Here is a 20,894-nt window from a genome sequence, read left to right on the forward strand (position 1 = left end):
GCCTCTCCACCTCAGAGCGCACCAGGTCCAGCGCCTCAAACATCTCCCTTTTCCACATGTTCGGATACACTGAATACAGAAATATAACATAAATAAACTTAGCCTACTACAACTGAAAAGACCAATTGTGTATTTTTATTACAAACATTTACCCTCAACTTTGCTGCACTCTTGGTCATTGGCCTCCTCCTCTTGTGTATAGCGAAAGCGTGCAGGTGTCTTGCTGCTGCGCACTGGATTTGGCGGCTTCAGGCCGTAAAGCTCTGCATATTGCTTGGTCTTGGCCACAAGGTCAGTGATGGTTTCATCCTGTCGCAGTGTGCCCAGTTGTTTGCAAAGGAGTTTACCAGCTTCCATGGATCCTAGAGCTGTGACTTTGGTTCCTTGAAGTGATCGTGCCACTGCTTCACAGGGGGTAAATAGGGTTAAGCAAGCAAACAAACCAAACACTGTGCACATATTTGTGGCCTTTGTTAGCAATCCTGCAATTTTGGCACGGGTGTCCCCTTTCACAGCTTTGTCACTCTCCAAGGATCTGAAAGTCTGTATCATCTCTCCGTAGCAGGCCAGCAAACGTGACAGTGACACAACTCTGACGCACCACCGAGTTGGGCAGAGGCCAAGCAAGTTCACAACGTCTCCGGCTCCAAATAGGGACTGATACAACGCTTTTCTCTTTGCTGAATCGTTGATTATAACAGTGACTTCACGCACAAAGTTTAGCGTGTCAGCAACAAGACGCACTTCACGAGCCACTTCTTGCAGCACCAGATCCAGTGAGTGATTTGCGCAGTGGACAAAAACAGAGTCGGGACATACTTCCTTCAGTTTAGCTTGCACCCCATTGAACCTCCCTGACATGTTACTGGCTCCATCAAAGCAGTAGCCCTTCAGTCGCTCCAGTGGCAAATGGAGGCGCACCAGGACATCCTTTATGCACAGAAATAATATTTCAGCCGTTGTGTCAGGTGCGTTGTAAAAGCCAAGATAGAAATTTTGAACTTCTAGGTGGTCATTGCTAAACTGCAGACTGATTGAAAATTGTTCTTTGCCACTGATATCTGTTGTCCCATCTGCAGTTAACCCAAAAAAGTCAGTTTTTGATGCTGTTGCTCCAATTGTTCTCAATATGTCATGCGCAAATAGTTCCAGAATCTCATTTTGGATGTTGTTTGACATCCAGTTGTCTCTCCTTTTCAGCCACTTATCAAGGTCAGGATCATCGCACACTCGCTCCTGCATTAGCTGCCATAAGACTCCATCCCGATTGGCATCCCCTCTCAGTGGAAGCCCCTGGCGCCCCAAGAATCTTACGCAGCTGAAAATAAGTTCAAGGATTTTCCGCGCTGTTCTCTGCTCCTTTGCCTTGGCGTCAGAGAGTAGTGCATTTATTGGAGTGTTTTTCAACGCTGCCAATCTTTGGGTTGCATCTAAATGCGTTTTAGATTTCTCATGGTCTCTGATTTTCTCTGTTGCTTTTTTCCAATTTGAAAATCCCTTATCTTTTAAAAACAAACTGTCGGTGGTTGGGCACAGCAGTTTACTTTTGACAGCCGATCTACATACCCCACACACGATGCCATCACTGTCCGAAATATATTCCAGCCACTTCCACTCTTGGAACCAGGATGCCCTACAGCTGCGTGCGAAGCTCTCCCCACTTTTTTTTTTGACTGGAAAATTATAATCAGGCGGAGGCCTGAAGGACTGTGCACCTGCATCTGCTTTTTGATCCGCGTGTGGCGACGACTGGGATGAGGGTGGCTCATAGTGAGGGTGGTGGGTTCACTCACTTGGGTCAGCTGTCGCTGCTCATCCCGGCGGCTTTCTGCCGGTGGTGCTGCACATAATGATGAATGGGATGTCAAATCCAGTGATGTTGCCCCCCCTTCTCTTATTCGCTTTACTGTGGGAGCTTTTGAAAAGAAATTTGAAATCCTTTTTTGTGTCATTTTGTGTCATATTCTTGCGGGACTCGCGCCCTTAAAATATGTCTCCGCTGCGGCTGCGCATACAACAACTAACCCTTTCACACGTAAATTTAAAATAATCTGGCTGACCAACCAGCATGAGTTTTTCAAGGCGACCGTTATTTTATGGTTTCCATGGTGACGCGTCATTGCTTGTCACGTGACACACCGCAGCAGCAGCAACAGCGCTGAATGAATGATGATGATCTGTTTTATGTAATTTTTCTTTGTTTATTCAGAATATTCACAAATGTGTTAGCTATATGGCATGAAATATCTGATATTCCGATTGTCAAATACATGCAAGTGGAAGTGTATTGTTGTTTAAACACCTTTATAACGATCGCGTTAGTTGAGCTGAATGCTCGATATAATTTTATGACACATATACCTAAACCTACCCGTCTCCAACCCCTGATCCCTAAACCCACCCCTAAACCTACCCATCTCCACCCCTTATATCTGGATCCAACTCCGCCCCCCGGATCTCATGTACTGCATTGAGGTGCTACTGCATTTTTGCTATATTTTGAAATATATGTTTCATATGTCTATGTGTTTTACATATATGATATATTTGCATATATTCTCATATAGGCAGCAGACATACATGGGCACTTACATTATATATGTAATTTACATATATTGACATTACATTTCTGTATGGGTTAGTCAGTTTGATGTTTCATTTACACCACGAGGCTTCATGAAGTCAGAACAATTCAACACAGTTTCTACAAAATAAACTTACTGTCTCCATGTTAGAATTAGGATTACATGTGCATCATTCCTGCCTAATTAGCAATTAGCATTTGAACAATACCCAGTGCTGAGGGAGGTAAATGTATCTCGAGTTTATTACCATTGTTGAACATTTGCATTTAAAAGTTAATGGCTAAATGTATCTTTACAAAACTTCACAATGCTGCTGCAAAATAAAATACATTTGTCAGGTTTGATTCTGATAATTAATCGCCAGACTCGCGCATCCTCCATGTTTGTAGTTGTTAGCACTTTTTCACTCGTGTTTGTAGTTCTAACCGAATCCTCGGCCAACGCACGATGGGTTGTGGGCAATATTAGCCGTATCTTTGAAACCAGCATACTACGATCTGGGATGTACTAATTCTGTTTTCTTAAAGACTGTTTAGGGCGGATAGTTTGCGATTTGGGACGCACCGTCGAGTCTTCTGAGGTGAGGAGAGCAGTTCACGGTATTTCTCATATTTACACAACCATCACACACTTTATACAGTTTGATTAAGCGACAGGCTCATTTCTGTATTGTTTTCATCGATCACAGCGACACTTGTGCGTCTTTCCTGGCGTCTTTCTTCTGAAATAAACATTTAGTGCAGCAGCAGCGAGCATGAGGAGAATATGTTGAGTTCATTCAGACCTGAGCGATGTTGTGTTCGTTTGTGTGATTGTCTCGATGTTTGGAGTGAGAACTGTTACTGAATGTCGAGTTAAAGTTTGAGATCTGTGAGGGGAATCGATCTCAAGTGTTGCTGTTTTCATGTTTACCTTTATTTCTTTGTCGACATTTATCTTTGGCAGATTACATTTACTTATTAAAATTGTTGTAGACACTTTATATTGCCCCTGTATGAGTAATGGACGTGGGAAATTTCAAGATACATGCATGGGAATATAGATATGAAGTTTGACACAGGAAACATTACATTTTCTTCATTTTTAAGAGTTTTATGATCATTGTCAGTTTCTGTACAAATATGTAACATGTTAATGATGGAATTACTTTATTGCTATTAATAGTTATTATAAAGTCAAACTATATTTAGATTCACATATTATGGTGTTGTAGTTATTTGCCTGAAGAGGTTATTTATTTAATTATTTTGTTTTATTATTGGTGATTTATCACTTATTTTGGTGGTTATATTGTGAGAAATAACAGTATTGTCTTTCAGTAGAGCAGTTTTACAGGCTTTTATCATGTATCCTGACTCAAATAATGTGTTTCTAACTGCAAACACTCAGAATAAAGTGAGATGATCTGCTGATGATCCTGAATGGCTTGTTGAATGAGTGTTGATAGTCTGAGGCTCATCAATATTAACAGATCTGCTGAAAACACTCTTTATTTCATGACAATAGTTCCTGTTTTCACCTCATTTATTATGCTGATGTCTTCAGATCTCCTGTAAATTGTCACTTAAAGCTCATTTCATTGGTGTCAACAGACTGAGGGGATTTGTTGGCTACTATACGTTTATTTCTGTGTTTATGCTTTTAACTGTTTTTCTTACCAGTATTTATATTTGGAAGAATTTAAATTATTTATATTATTTTCTATATTTCTAGATACCTGTATTTTAATGAAGCAGCAGAATAATGTTAGGATTGGCAATACAAATAGATGGATGTCTAATGAATAGATAGACAGACATAAATGCTTAGAAGTGTCATGTATTATATAAAAAAAAAAAATTTGAAAAAACATAATTGATATTTTTTATTTTGACAGATTAGCTCCTCCCACACTGGAATACATCATCAGAGAAGATCCTCCCACTCCAATTCATCATCATTGAAGCTCCTCCCACAACATTCACATCATCAGTGAAGCTCCGCCCACAGTAATTCAGGAATAAATGCTGTAAATTCCCATCAGCTGCAAGTGAAGATGAGCATCAGAGCATCAGGTAGAGCTGAAATCTGCAAAGACTGAGTTTATTAAAGAGGACAGAGAGAACATGAGTGATCCAGAACCCTGCAGAATGAAACACACTGAAGATCCTGAAGAACAAAGAGGTTGGTGTTTATTCCTCATTCATTCATGATCCTGAAGAACATTCATGTTAGAAACATTCAACCACTTCTCCACATTTAGATTAACAGTTCAACTATGAAATGGCAGAGCTCGACATTAAGCCTTTTCATGTGCTTGTCCTTTGTACAAGTAAATCTGTCATTCACTTGCCCGAGTAAAAAAGTTGCTTGTCCGGAATTGTTTTAGTGTCTGTGTGCTGTAAATATAATTTATTCTGAAGAAATATCCTCATCTGTGTTCAATCAGCTCTGATATATTTTTTAATAAGCATATTGTCTCATCTGCACCTTTAAAGGGCACCCCCCCCCCCCCAATGTTATTAAATGTATGCTTCATCTTTAGTTTAAAATTTTAAAATTTGATCAATAGATTATTTTAGAATAGCCTAATAAGATACTATAATAATATACTATATATTTAAATATTTTTGAATATATAAATAAGAAACGTTGGAAAGAATGCTACTTTTAAACGTGAAAGTAAACCGCCAGTAGGAGGCGTCAGGCGACCGTCTTAATGAGTGAGTCATTGAGTCATTCATTCATTCGATTCGTTCAAACAACTGATTCTTTCAAGAATGAGACAGATGTTTATGAATGGGTCATTGAATCTTTGACTCGGCCAATTCGTTCAAAACGCTGAACTATTCAGTAATGAAACACGGTTAAGTGTTGCTGTGAGATGCGATACGGCTCTGCTGTGATCTTTGTTTGGAACTATTTTCGTGGCTGAAACAGAACAAAAAGAGTCAATATTGTGTTTCTAAAATGTAAGTGACTTAATCTGAACTGTTTATTGAACTGTTGTATCAAAAGCAATGTCACATTTAATAATAAATAGACTTAATGTACAGATATTACAATGTGCAGTATTATTTTAAGTAACACAGCGTGAATTATGACGCAAGGTGTGTGAAAGTTTCACAAAACTTCAAACCAAGAATGCTGTCATGTGCAATACATCCAAGGCGAAACTTGCTTTTCACGGGAGCACAACATACATGTTAAAGCACTTAAAGATGAAACAAGACGATCCAGTGAGAGTTCTCCAGCTGGAGCTAAAAAACTAGCAGTAAATCTCTTTATTAGAGAATGCAATACTACTAATAATAGCAAAAATATTAACAATAATAATATAATTACAGTAATGTGATGATTTATTTTTGCATAGAATAATGCTTGATCGAGCTTAGGAGTCAGGGCTGTTTTTATTATTGTAACACTATTAACGTTGGGTATTACAGTCTTATCACTTGCCTGTATTTTGTTCCATATTCATGAAGACTTACAAGAGGAGATGTTATGAAGAATATCATGTCAGTTATAAGGGTGTCACGATTTCGATTTTAAATCGAAATCGATCGAAATTAATGCTCAATCTCGATCATCGAATCAAAAAATGGAATCGTCGATGCTGCCACGCCCCATATCACGTCAGCTCGGCTTGTCTGTAATGGAAAAAAATCCTTTTCTCGAGAATATTGAAGCCTTTATTTTAAAACGCATTGCAGCTGCACAGCGAGAGCATCATAGGCTCGTCTGAGCGAGCTGGCTGTGCTGCGGCAACTGCACGAACCTATGACGAGTTAGCAGTGGCGTGCGGTCCAATCGGAGCGCTTGGCGCCCTGCCAAATTCGAGCGCGCCAATTTGGACGCGGCTGAAGTGTATACATTCAGAGAAAACTCGCCAAAGGACTTTAGGTTTAAATCGACTGAAGCGAAGCACCTGATATGAGCGAATAGCACGGCAAGGCAACGCAGTAGGCTACTCGTTCCCTTATCTCTAAGGGAACCGAGGTTACGCAAGTAACCAAGTACGCTCCCTTATGAGAACGTTCTCTCGTACTGCGTTGCAAACGCTGTGGGAACCCAATTTAAAACGCCGTGCTATTCGCCTGTGACTGCTCTGAGGAGTCCAGGGAGCCCCGGGACTATAATAGGTAATAGATTATATTGTTTAAGTTTCCAATTGACTAAAGATATAAGTTATTGTTACATTATGTTGTTAATAAACGTTTTAAATTTGACAATGTAGTGTGTGGTACATTGCGAGCAAAGGTCAGATATTATTATATTGCATAAAAGTCTAAAAATGGCATAGCTTGTGCTTTCAATTTATTTATTTTTTAAATCGAGAATCGAATCGAACCGTGACTTTAGAATCGAAGATGTAATCGAATCGAGGATTTGGAGAATCGTGACACCCCTAGTCAGTTACTTTTTCATACTGTAACTTAAAAGGGGAATGAGAATGTCTCTGTCAGCTCAATTGTCATGTCCATTTTTATTTTATTCTATTCTTATAATAATTGTTTGCAGATTAAGTTTGTCTGTAATGCAGTGGATTCATTTTTGTTAATTGTTTTCTATTGAAAGAGAATTGAATATTTAAACTATGCTTAGAGAGCATGTGTGTGTGATTTGAGTTGGACAGAAGTCTGAAAACTTAAAGAGAATGACCTGTTTAGTTGGCTCAAAGTTTATTAAAAACCATTTCAAAAGCTGAACCTATTTTCTTTTTTTATATTATAGTTAGAATATGTATAACTCAGTGTTTTATCTAATTGAAAAAGCTGAATAATCGTTCCAAACTTACTGATTAGTCGGCGAAATAATCGATGATTAGTGATTTTCAAAATAATCGTTTGTTGCAGCCCTAAAGACCCCTCAAGAGACCCATGGGTAAACCATATATCGATGCTGAATTTTACACACATTTCCGCTTGTAACTTCATGAAACATGCTCCGATTGTGGAAAATGACACACCATTATTTACAGCAGATGCTTACAATTAAAATGAGTCAATGAGTCAACATAATCCATCACTCAGAACTAAAGATATTCCTCATGGAGTTCTAATACATAAAAAATCCACAAACGCACATAGCCAAGCAAGGTAGCTTAGACTTGGCCTTTTTACTCGTATCTTCATGAAACATACATCGATCATGAAAAATGGCATGTCGTTATTTACTGCAGGAGCTCACGATTAAAAAGAGCCCAAACTCAATATATTACATCAATCAGATCTAAAGATATTTCCTCATGGCGTTCTAACACAAAAATACCTCAGGACGCTCCTATCCTAGTATATACTCATGAAGCACTCACGTTTGGTTTTCATGTATAACTTCACGAAGTATGAACAGATCGTAGAAAAATGCACATCATTATTTTCAACAGACTCTCACGATTAAAAAGAGCCCAAACTCAGCATAATCCATCACTCAGATCTAAAGATATTCCTCATGGCGTTCTAACACAAAAAAATACCAGAGGCGCACCTGTGAAGTAAATTTTTTTATGTTATGTTTCAGCTCATAACTCAATGAAACATGCATGTCTTTGACTATTTCTGTCACAATTCATAATTCCCTTTCGAGAGGTCTCTCGTATTGCGTAAGGCTAGCTTACCCTATGGGAAAACCTCCTTCTCGAGAATATTGAAGCAAACTTTTTAAAACGCCCATACTGGCGGGCTCTGACACGCCAGGGCGCCAGGCGTCCTGATTGGTTCTCGCGTCAAAACCGCTTCGCCATAGGTTTATGCAGTTGCCGCAGCACAGCCAATGACCGCTCTCGTGCTCAGTTGTGCTCGCTGTGCTGCGGCAACTGCACAAACCTATGACAAGGCGGCTTTGATGCAAGAACCAATCAGGATGCCTGGCGTGTCAGAGCCCGCCAGCATGGGTGTGGTCAGAGGCTATATATTGCCGTACCTCATCTAGGTGCTCTAGATTTTTACTCCTTCAGCGACTTCTCCACTTCGCTGACCTCCGGAATAGAAGCACTAGCCGCCGTTGAAACGCCTTTCAGCGGGAGGATGACGGCTTCATTCCCCACCTTCAGCACGCTGTTTCGCAGTGCCATCTGGCGCGCCATATCCTTTAATTGCAAATCCTGTGTGTTCGCCGCTGCGTTCACACTATAAAAGAGTTTATTTCCGAGGCATTGTTTCAAATGCCTCGCACCACCTGTGCCTCGTGTAGAGGCCCACTCGCCGGTGTGCGCCTGCCTGGGCCGCGACCACGGCGAAGCTGCACTCGCTAAGGGCGGAATGTGACGTGATGGATCTTACCACTCCTCGGGCTTGCCTCGCCTGCTTCTTCCCCGTCTTGGAAGGCGCCGCAGGCGTCGGCTCGCATCAAGCCGTCTTTCTCTTCAGTCCTCTCCAACGTTGACGGCGCTAAAGATAAAGGCTATGAGGTGACCCATCCGCCCATCTTTGCCCACCTACCGCCTCGGGATGAAAGACTAAGAATCAGAGGCTTTCAAAGACCTGTATAGCGCCACTGACCTGGCCCTGCGGGCTACGAAGTCTACAGCCCAGGCCCTCCCGATGGCCTGAGCTGTAGACTTCGTAGCCCGTAGGGCCAGGTCAGTGGCGCTATACAGGTCTTTGAAAGCATGGCCAACCTAACGGGGCTCAAACGGCACCTGTGGTTGAACTTGACGGATATGGAGGCAGATAGGGCGGCTTTACTGGACTTTACATCTCCCCTTCCGGTCTCTTTGGCCCGGCCGTTAAGAGCTTCTCCGAGTGCTACACAGAGGCGCAGAAAGCATCATAGGAGATGTGCCACTTCCTTCCGAAATGTTCCAGTTCGTCTTTGAGCCGCCAGACTAGAAGGAAGCCTCCTCAACAGCAGCCCAAGTCAGCGCCGCCGGTCACTCAGCCCCCGCCCAGCGGATGAAGTCCGCTCCCGCTCTGCTAGGCACGCTCCGTTCCCTGAGAGGCGGGGTCCCCCTCCCAGGATTGCGTTGAACCCCGAGCCTTGTAAGCTGTCCTAGCCACAAGGAGAAAAAGAGAGAGTGCGAGTCCCGCCGAGATCGGACCGATCTCTCTCAAATCCTTCACATTCCCCAGTTCCCTCTGTTCAGGCGGCTGGAAATGTAAACTCCGCAGCAAATGAGTCTGCCGTGAAGCACGCTCGCTTGCAAACAAACGCCGTTTTCACGGTGACACAAAGCAAGAAAAGAGCTCTTTTCTCCATGTGTCATATGTAGGTCATGTGCCTGCTATAAAGTTTGCACGCCTACACACAAGCACTGTCCCCACAGTAACCAATTTGCCATCACAGGCTGGGAATTTAACAAACGTAGAAGGTGTGCCCACCACAATGTCTTCACCTCCACACATAAACACTGTGCATACAGTCTCTAGCCCCCCGCCAGCTCACGCTGCCAATGTAGTTCAGGTGCCTATTATGATGTGCGCGCCCCTACACATAAACACTTCCAACACGGTGTCATCTTTTCCCCTATCAGGGATAAGAAGGTAATAAATGTAGACTGTGTGCCCACTGCTATGAACGCACCGCTACATGTGAAAACTGTTCCTGTGGGGCTAGTTTCCTGGGAGGCTATCCCCGAAATATCGAAATTGGTGTTGAACTTAATAAAACGAGGTTACTCGCTCCAGTTTGCTTGCAGACCTCGTGCTTTCGAGCCAAGGTCGAGACAGCGGTCGAAGAGGGCGTGGCCCACGTTCTCCTTACCGAAGTGTCAAAAATGTTGAAAAAGAGAGCTGTCGAAACAGTTCCGATGTCACAGAGCGAGTCAGGCTTTTACAGTCGCTACTTTCTCGTCCCCAAAAAGGATGGAGGTCTCAGACCCATTTTAGATCTCAGACACTTGAACAAAGCGCTTAAGACACGTCCGTTCAGGATGTTGACAACCATACAAATTCTCCCGCATATTGGCCCGGGAGATTGTTTTTTTTTTCAGTAGATCTGAAAGACGCCTATTTTCACATCCATATAGCGCCCCATCACAGACCATTCCTGAGGTTTGCATTCGAAGAGCAGGCCTATCAGTACACAGTACTACCATTCAGCCTGTCTCTAGCGGCCCGTACCTTCACGAATGTGACGTGACGGATCTTACCACTCTGCGGGCTCGTCTCGCCTGCTTCACCGATGACGACCCGCTCCACGCCCCTTTGCTTGAGCCGCGCAAGCGCCGTTCACAAAGGGAGCCTGAGCGAGCTGAGATGAGCGAGATCACGCTGACCCAGTCCCCACGTGCCTCGGTCTCTCTCCAGCGGTCTCCCTCGCCAGTCCTGTTTACACAGGCCATCCAGCGCCCCTCTCTGCGAGCGGCGGACCTCGTGTCGTTCGGGGCTTCGGACGAGGAAGAAGAGGAAAAGGATGAAAGCCTTTCCCTCGCTGCTTCGGACTGCGACGACTGGGCGGGGTCCGTTTCCGGCCCTCCTCTGTCCACACAAGATAGCGTGAGGACCAACACAGTTGACAACCAAACAAATTCTCACACATATTCACCCGGGAGATTGTTTTTTCTCAGTGGATCTGAAAGACGTCTATTTTCATATCCAGATAGCGCCCCATCACAGACCATTCCTGAGGTTTGCATTCGAAGGGCAGGCTCATCACTACACAGTACTACCATTCGGCCTGTCTCTAGCGCCCCGTACCTTCACGAAGTGTATGGACGCGGCGCTCTTCCCCTTGAGACAGTGGGGAGTGTGAGTGTTAAACTACCTCGACGATTGGCTCATCATAGCCCAATCGGAGGAGCTATTAATAACTGCCTGGCTCCTCAACTACTAAGAATGCCTGGGCCTCAGGATCAATTTCTCCAAAAGCACAATTATCTCCCAGCCGGAACATCTCCTTCCTGGGTATAGAAATAGACTCGGTACGCATGAGAGCGCGCCTCACTGAAGCGCACACGCTTTCTATTCGGTGCCTGGCAACGTCTTTCAGGGCGGGCGCCTGCGTTCCCCTCAAGAGATTCCAGAAGATGCTGGGTCTCATGGCTTCGGCCTCACCAGTACTCCAACTAGGACTTACAAATCAGAGCAAGTCACGGCTAGTCTAATGTGACCGGCCATTAATAATTTGTTTTAGTCAAATAAATATCAATCTCAAAGTTGGTGTCAAAATATGACAGTATTGTATATTTTAATGTTAATATCATGTTAGATAATTGTCATTGATCAAATATATTCAATAGTTCTAAAGAAACATGGGATTTGTGCCTATAATGTTTTTAAAATAATAATTGGAAGATAAATTTTCCTCATTCATGGAAAGTTTCAAGGACATATAATCTATTTATAAAAAGGCATCAAATTATCATAATATTTTATAGCAGTTGTCTACTTTCTACTATTACATCAGGGCTCACTTTCATGTCTTTACACTTTATATTTCTCTCTTTGAATTATTTTGATGTACTAAAAATGTAATTAATAATTTTCTCTTTGATTTCAGACCGGATGGAAGAGAGTGAGGAGAGTGAAGAACTGAGTGAAGTGAAGGAGGAACATCATGTCAAACCTGGAGGAAAACCTCTGAGTCGCTCAAAGACTAAAAAGAATTTTTTAAAGAAAAGACGAGCCATGAAATCTTTCACCTGCACTCAGTGTGGGAAGAGTCTCACACGCAAAGATGGTCTTGAGCTTCACATGAGAGTTCACACTGGAGAGAAGCCGTTCACATGTGATCAATGTGGGAAGAGTTTCACACACAAACCTTATCTTGATGCGCATAGAAGAGTTCACACCGGAGAGAAGCCGTTCACATGTGATCAGTGTGGAGAGATTCAGTCAATCATCAACCCTTAATGTTCACATGAGGATCCACACCGGAGTGAAGTCGTTCTCATGTGATCAATGCGGCAAAACATTTCTTGAGTCATCACACCTGAAGAAACACCTGACAGTTCATACGAAGGAGAAGCCGCATTCATGTCCTGTGTGTGGAAAGAGTTTTTCACAGCTGTCTAATTTACATAAACATGAGAAAACTCACACTGGTGTAAGAGAGTACATGTGCTTTGAGTGTGAGAAGACTTTTACTACAGCGGACCGTTTAAAACTGCACCAGAGAATTCACACTGGAGAAAAACCTTACAAGTGTTCACACTGTGACAAGAGATTCAATCGATCAACACATCTGAAAACACATGAGAGGATCCACACTGGAGAGAAACCTTACAAGTGTTCACACTGTGACAAGAGATTCAGTCAGTCTTCATCTCTGAAAACACATGAGAGGATCCACACTGGAGAGAAGCCGCACATGTGTGATCTATGTGGGAAGAGTTTCACAATCAAACAGAAACTTGATGTTCATATGATGATCCACACCGGAGAGAAGCCATTCATGTGTGATCAGTGTGAAAAGAGATTCTCATGCAAAAGTTATCTTAAAAAACACATGATGATCCACACCGGAGAGAAGCCGTTCTCATGTGATCAATGCGGCAAAACATTTCTCTGGGCATCAGAGCTGAAGATACACCTGACAGTTCATACGAACAAGAAGCCGCATTCATGTTCTGTGTGTGGAAAGAGTTTTTCACAGCTGCAATATTTACATACACATGAGAAAATTCACACTGGTGCGAGAGAGTACATGTGCTTTGAGTGTGAGAAGACTTTTACTACAGCGGACTGTTTAAAACGGCACCAGAGAATTCACACTGGAGAAAAACCTTACAAGTGTTCACACTGTGACAAGAGATTCAATCAGCCAGCAAATCTGAAAACGCATGAAAAGACACACACTGGAGAAAAACCTTACAAGTGTTCACACTGTGACAAGAGATTCAGTCAGTCAGGACATCTGAGATCACATGAGAGGATCCACAGCAGAGAGATTGTTGTCACTTTATTGATTGATTGATATCTTTTAAACGTACAGTATGTAATTTTTTTCGCCGCTGGAGGTCGCTAACCTCTTACAATAACAAAGGCGTAGTTTGATGACGCAACGTTTGCTAAGAATTATGGATCTTGTCGTCAACGTCAAGCCGACCGATCTAATAATGTTTATGGATGACTGAAAACATCAATGTTTTTATCATGACTGTGATATGAAGCAGTTCGGGATTGCTAAGAGACAGCTATCAACTCCACACGCGACGCGAGTCCCGCGGATATAAAAGGAATATGGACATTTCATTCTACTGAACTACACGAGTGCAGAATTACAACTCACAGGTCAGTTTATTAGGCGAATTAAACTTGTGAGGTAACGCAGCGCTGTTTCACTTGGTCTAACATTACACTATCACACTAAACTGCATTTGAATGTGTTGATTTATGTGTTAGTTTGTCTGTATGAGACTAGCAGTAAGCTAGATCAACATTAGAATAACATACAGATCATATTCTAACATTTTATCATTGTTGAACTATATAACATTGATTCGTTTTATGTAAATGTGCTCACCTGTTTAATAAAGTACATGTAGAAGCGGTCGAAGTCTCGGATGTGGAGCTTTCGGCATCTCGAAAACACCGCGCTGATATTGATTTTTGTTTTAGTTCTCCTTTTTTATCCAAAGTCTCATGATGTAACGAGTACATCAGGATTTATGGGAAGTGTTCCCGGTTCCGGCTGATCTAATCTATGCAGCCTAACATTGAATTATAAAAGTCTATAATGTGTTATGTGAATGCTAGGTCAAAGATATGTGTTTTTAGTCTAGCTTTGAACTGACAGAGTGTGTCTGCTTCCCGGACAATGTTATGAAGACTGTTCCAAAGTTTTGGTGCTAAATAGGAGAAGGATCTACCGCCAGCAGTCGATTTTGATATTCTAGGTATTATCAACTGGCCGGAATTTTGAGATTGCAATAGACGTGAAGGACTATAATGCGTTAAGAGCTTGCTCAAGTACTGCAGAGCTAAACCATTTAGTGCTTTGTAAGTAATCAGCAATATTTTATAATTGATGTGATGTTTAATAGGGAGCCAGTGCAGTGTTGACAGAACCGGGCTAATATGGTCATACTTCCTGGTTCTGGTAAGAACTTGAGCTGCTGCATTTTGGACCAGCTGTAGTTTGTTTATTATGCGTGCAGGGCAACCACCCAGTAGAGCATTACAATAATCTAGCCTTGAGGCCATGAACGCATGAACTAATTGTTCCGCATTTGGCGAGTCTCACCACTTGCTTCAGGAGCTGCGCCTGGATGACGGTGTGCTTTCAGCAGTACTTCCGCCTGTCCCGCACCCAGTTTGAGGACCTGTTGTCCTGCATCGGAGTGAGGATCACCCTCCAGGACACTGGTCACTTCACCAAATGACAGCAGCAAGAAGCCTCCTGAACAGAAGTTCTGATTTTTTAGCTCGGGCATCAGATGCGTGAATGCACAAGAAGCACCAGATAAAATCACTCTCACAGACGCTCAATTTGCCTCTTTCGTGCGAACTGGACGCGTAAATGATGCGAAATCGCACCTCATTTTAATATTAATTTAAAACTAGTTAAAGCCATGGCCACTCTACACTTTGAGCATGTGAAATTTCTACAGACACTGCAATGGTCGTGATATGTAGGGCTGTAGTCAACCAAAGAAATGCTTGGTCGAACAAAGTCCAGTCCTGCGCAACGATTAGTCGACTAAAAAAAAAAAAAAAAAAAAAAAAGACACGATGTTTTGCATTTAAATTGAACATTTATTAAACAATTGTCAGAGCATTTATAAAACAACAACGAAAAAACATCAATAATAAATAAAACTATAATAATAATAATATTACAATTATTTGAATATTATTATTATTATATTTTTTTTTTTTAAAGTGAGCTCTGTCCAATCGTGCACCTGACCACATCACACGCTAAAAAAATATAATTGCTAAAACAAAAATTCCTAACAAAAGCTGAACTCTTTTATACAGGCTGGTACATTATTCAGACTATTTTCAAACTGAAAACAAAAACATAAGAAAACACAATCTATAGTATTTAGTCAGCATAATAAAGCCGTTAAGGCTACTTACAGATATGCAGGCCTAGTCCACCCTTTTTATGTTGTGGGCCAAAAACACTAACATGTCCACATTCTTGGGTAAAAGACAGCTCCTCGACTTGTTAACAATAAAACCTGCTTTGGAAAATATGCGCTCTGCAGGAGTGGAGGTTGCAGGGATGCAGAGCAGTCGTTTGGCTGCCCGAGCGTCGTGGATATCTCTCCTCATTTTTTTTCCACCACGCAAGTGGCCCAGCAGTGTCCACTTTACTTCTGTCCTGAAGATAATCCTTAATTTCGTCGCAAGAGGATCTTTGTGTGCTTGGCTCATCAGGGTCATCCTCTGCACCATGTCTACAAAGAAGCATTGCAATCTCCTTCTCTTTTGCAGTTTTCTGTTTTTTCGCCAACGGGTCCTCATCATCCCCCGTCTGCTCTGCGCGGTCTCCTGAGAGGCTTAGCCTTTGTGCAAGTTTTACGACTTCAGAATAGGCCTCATCCCGTTTCTCATCATTAAGAAAAGGTAGCTGTTTGAAGCGCGGGTCCAGTACTGCAGGTAAAATGTACAGGCTGCTTGTCATCACAACTCGGTCTTTGAGTTTCCATCGACTATCTATTTCCTGCACAAGCTTAAGTTTCATCTTCTTCTTTGTTGGACTATCGTTATCTGCGACGGCAAGATGACATTTTTTTAGATTCTCAAGCATTGAGAACGCCGCAGACAGGGATGTGTTAGTCTCCTCCGACAACAGCTCGGTCAGTGTAATAAAGGGCTTAAGAACGTCTGTGATGTCTTCAGCCATATTCCACTGCTCTGTTGTCATGTCCAAAGTGCTGCTGTCACTCCTCTTAGTGTAATTGGGGTCCGATAAAACAGCGGTGATGGGCCAGCGCTGCTCCAACAGTCGCTCCAACATAAAGCTGGTGGAGTTCCACCGGGTGGCCACATCCTGGATGAGTTCGTGCTCAGGAGCTTTTTGCTGCACCTGTTTCTCTTTGAGACCTGTTTTTGCTTTGTGTCCCTTTTTGAAGTGCCCAACAAGACGGCGTGCCGCAGCCACTGTGCGCGACACCGGGTCTTCTTTTAAGGCAGCATTTCCGCACAGCTGCAGGGTGTGTCCTGCACACCTAACCAACTCCACGTCTGGCCACTGACCGGATCCCTTCAGTAATTCCACTGAGAGGACCATGTTGGCAGCGTTGTCCATTACCACTGACACCCGCTTCTCTGGTGGAATGTGGTAAGCGTCCGCGACTTGAGTGAGTCGCGCAGCGACATTTTCTCCCGTGTGCGCTTCATCCATCTGCTTTGTTTCTAACACAACGCTACTCATTTTCCAGTCCGCATCGATAAAATGGGCCGTAACTGTCATGTATGCCTCCATTCTAAGCGAAGACCACAAATCAGTTGTGAGGCTTACAGCCTCGGAGGATTGGAGTAACTGGTTTACATTTACGTTAAGGCCATCAAACCGCGAAAGTAGCGCACGCATGACAGTCTCCCTTGCTGGCACAGTATATCTTGGCTCGACGATTTTAAACATGTTCTTAAAGCCCTCTCCTTCCACCGTGTTGACTGGCCTCATATCTTGGGCGATGTAATGCACAATGCCCTTAGTGATGTCCTCTTTTCTCTTCGCTGACAGAGGATGGACAAACTCCAGTTGCGTCTGGGTGCTTCCTGATGCCTGTGGCATGGCCTGGGGGTGCACCTAGTACATAACCAATAAAATATATAAACTTTTTTATTATTATTGTTTTTATTAATATATATAAACTTTTAGACATTCGACATAGCAAGCTGACACGTATATCTCAAAATAGCCTAAATTAAAGCATTTAAAGTTGGGGATAAAACATAGGCTTATTATATTTAGAATACAGTAATATATAGCTGAGTATAAAGAAATAAATATCAAGGAGTAAATCAATGAAAAAAACAAATTATTGGTAAAAAAATAATAAAAAAAATGCAACTGGTCGACCAATGAGAATGTCAGTCGACCAAGACGGCATTGACCGATTAGTCGACTAAACGACTAAAGTTGACAGCCCTAGTGATATGACGTCACACTCTGCGCAGAGCTGGGTAGAGTATCCGAAAACTGTACTCATGTAAAAGTTCAAGTACTTTTAGAAATATTTACTCAAGTAAAAGTAATAATCTTAATAGTTACTTGAGTAAGAGTAAAAAGTATGCAATGAAAAAAAAAAACTACTCAAGTAGCTAGTTAGGCTACTTCGGATCATATATAGGTCTATGTATGTATATACAGTGGGGAGAACAAGTATTTGATACACTGCCGATTTTGCAGGTTTTCCTACTTTCAATGCATGTAGAGGTCTGTAATTTTTATCATAGGTACACTTCAACTGCGAGAGACGGAATCTTAAACAAAAATCCAGATAATCACATTGTATTATTTTTAAATAATTAATTTGCATTTTATTGCATGACATAAGTATTTGATCACTTACCAACCAGTAAGAATTCCGGCTCTCACAAACCTGTTAGTTTTTCTTTAAGAAGCCCTCCTGTTCTCCGCTCATTACCTGTATTAACTGCACCTGTTTGAACTCGTTACCTGTGTAAAAGACACCTGTCCACACACTCAATCAAACAGACTCCAACCTCTCCACAATGGCCAAGACCAGAGAGCTGTGTAAGGACATCAGGGATAAAACTGTAGACCTGCACAAGGCTGGGATGGGCTACAGGACAAAAGCAGATTGGTGAGAAGGCAACAACTGTTGGCGCAATTATTAGAAAATGGAAGAAGTTCAAGATGACGGTCAATCTCCCTCAGTCTGGGGCACCATGCAAGATCTCACCTCGTGGGGCATCAATGATCATGAGGAAGGTGAGGGATCAGCCCAGAACTACACGGCAGGACCTGGTCAATGACCTGAAGAGAGCTGGGACCACAGTCTCAAAGAAAACCATTAGTAACACACTACGCCGTCATGGATTAAAATCCTGCAGCGCACGCAAGGTCCCGCTGCTCAAGCCAGCGCATGTCCAGGCCCTTCTGAAGTTTGCAAATGACCATCTGGATGATCCAGAGGAGGAATGGGAGAAGGTCATGTGGTCTGATGAGACAAAAATAGAGCTTTTTGGTCTAAACTCCACTCGCCGTGTTTGGAGTAAGAAGGAGGATGAGTCTCTTTAACATTTCAAAGCCGCGATGTACAGAAAATCACACAAAGATATAGAAGAAAATGTATAAAACCATTTTGGATCAATAAAACTAAGAAATAACATAAATAACTCCAGAAAGGCCACACTGCAGACAAGATTTATATTTCACATGCAAATCAAATTAAATCGGCTAAATTACCTGTGCGAGCAGGCTCTAAGTACAGCACAACATCAATGCACCGAAAAAATAAACAATTTACTCAATTAAATTAGAACAGAATATACCTTTCTAATAAATAAAAATACAAAACGAAATAAATCAGAATCAAGTCACAAGATGAGCAAATGTGTGCAAAATGCCTAAAGTGCAGGGGAACATATATTCAAAACACAAGCCACATATAGTTAGATTAGATAATCCTGACAGATTAATAAATAAAATAAAAATAAAGAAATTATTAAAATAACGATAGTAGCCAGAATTTTCAATTTTGTCTTTTTAACTGCAGAAACAACAATAAATGCTAAACTGGAGAGGCAGTCTTTTTAGCTAAAAATGTTCACAGCATCCAAAAATCTAATTAGAACCGGCTGAAAAGTTTTGAAATCACTTGTACTCTACCTGATCGAGAGAACAAATCCAGTCTTTCACTCTGTCTGTGTCCGTTGGAGTCTTTTCAAATTGTGCGCGCGGATAAAATACATTCTAACGTGAAACCCAGTCTATGCGTGAAACATGTTAACTTTGGCCAGCAGAAGTGCGATCATGGTTTTCCTGATGCTAAATCCAGCCTTGGAGAATATCCTTTCTGATGGTGTACATCCACACTTTAGATTTTCTTATCCCAGACATTGTTAAAGATTTAAGCATCGAATCTTCAACTATTCGGGGTCACCCCTACTCTACAGTATAGGACACTGGTCCGGTCTGAGAGGAAAGAGCAGCAGTTTTCCAGTTTTCCTTTCTGCGCCGATAATCCCGGACCAGCACAATATCAAACTCTCTGTGTTTGGAGTGACCCGACCGGTGAGAACACTGGGCCTTTTGTGCCTGATCAACAGCATCAGCCACACTCGGTTTCAGTAAGTCCAGGCGTGTTCGCAATCTGCGACGTAAAAACAGCATAGCTGGAGTTTCTCTTGTTGTGCTGTGTCTGTGTGTGGTGGAGTTTCAGGTTTGCCATAACGACTGAATAAGTCTCTCAGTACTTGAATGGTGGGAGTCTGTCACGTGGACTTCTGGCCCTTTTGAGTGAGCATCGACAACCACCAGGACCAAAGTGAATTAATCAAAAACTAACTTTAGCTGGACAATAACTTTATTCTAGAGCTGCTGTAAAGACAAAACAGTCTCTGTTACTGTAATTTCCTACTATCTGAATACGGGTTCTTCCATGCCTTCTTGAGCTCAGCGCGGAGGTCAGGGAGGAATGGAAGCCTCACGGGAGCTGGACGGAGAGAAACAGCTCGTCTAACCTGCCATGAGCGGTCTCTCTTCCCTAACGGTGCGAGTCCACTGGCACAGAGCGGAGCGAGTGTTTTCAATTCATTCCTATAGAAGTCGAGCTTCATGCTCGCGCAGTGCATTGTGGGATTGACAGCGGACGGTTAAGAGCGGCCGAGAGCGTCAAAAAGGGTGGGCAGATTTTATGCAAATTTATGCAAATATCATGCGAAAAACGCCGAGCGACAGCCGATCGGTGTGAAAAGTAGGCAAAGCAAGATTTCGACGTATGTTTCCGACTCTCCGCGAAACTGAGGAGGATTACTGAGCTGAAATCATGTGACATTTAAAAAGTCTTACTTTAAATGCACTTTTCATAAGCCATGATTTCTCAGTCTGGGAAAAAGTTTATTACAATACGTTTGTGTAAACTTAAAAACATCTTCATAGTCTACATTTAATACAATGACAGTTTAATACAGTTTTGTTCACCCATTCAACGCATATGATGAGCATGCAAAGTGCATTTAAAGTGTGACTTTTCAATTGTCAAATGAAGAAAAAAAAGCATGCTTTATAGATAATTTCTTCAAAGCAATCATTAGCTAATTAATGCACATATGAATGTGTAAACAATGCGCTCTTCCTCCTGATATCTTTGTCAGCGGCAACATGGAGGAGAAGTTGATTATCGCTGTGTGTCGTCATTCCCCGTTCTCCATGACACATCCCTTTATTCATATAGAGACACAACAATGACATCTGAAGGTTGCTGGTGTTCCTGGTTTAAAAGTAATAAAACTGTTTGTGTCCGCG

General features: G+C 42.2%; 1 protein-coding gene across 1 annotated transcript; it reads left to right on the top strand.

Annotated features, from left to right (window-relative positions):
• Positions 1-2,990: 2,990 nt before the first annotated feature.
• On the top strand, positions 2,991-13,993 carry LOC308701059 (uncharacterized protein). Its single transcript, XM_081383086.1, has 3 exons — positions 2,991-3,165; positions 4,462-4,748; positions 12,003-13,993. The coding sequence occupies exons 2-3, from the start codon at positions 4,691-4,693 to the stop codon at positions 12,353-12,355; spliced, it is 411 nt and encodes a 136-aa protein (XP_081239212.1). The 5' UTR covers positions 2,991-3,165; positions 4,462-4,690; the 3' UTR covers positions 12,356-13,993.
• Positions 13,994-20,894: the final 6,901 nt, after the last annotated feature.

Source organism: Scardinius erythrophthalmus (genome assembly GCF_964197995.2).
Source record: "Scardinius erythrophthalmus genome assembly, chromosome: 1".
Taxonomy (NCBI): domain Eukaryota; kingdom Metazoa; phylum Chordata; class Actinopteri; order Cypriniformes; family Leuciscidae; genus Scardinius; species Scardinius erythrophthalmus.

Coding starts and splice junctions, on each gene's coding strand:
- LOC308701059 (XM_081383086.1), top strand. CDS start 4,691: ATGAGTGATCCAGAACCCTGCAGAATGAAACACACTGAAGATCCTGAA. Junction 4,749..12,002: donor AGATCCTGAAGAACAAAGAG/GTTGGTGTTTAT, acceptor CTTTGATTTCAG/ACCGGATGGAAGAGAGTGAG.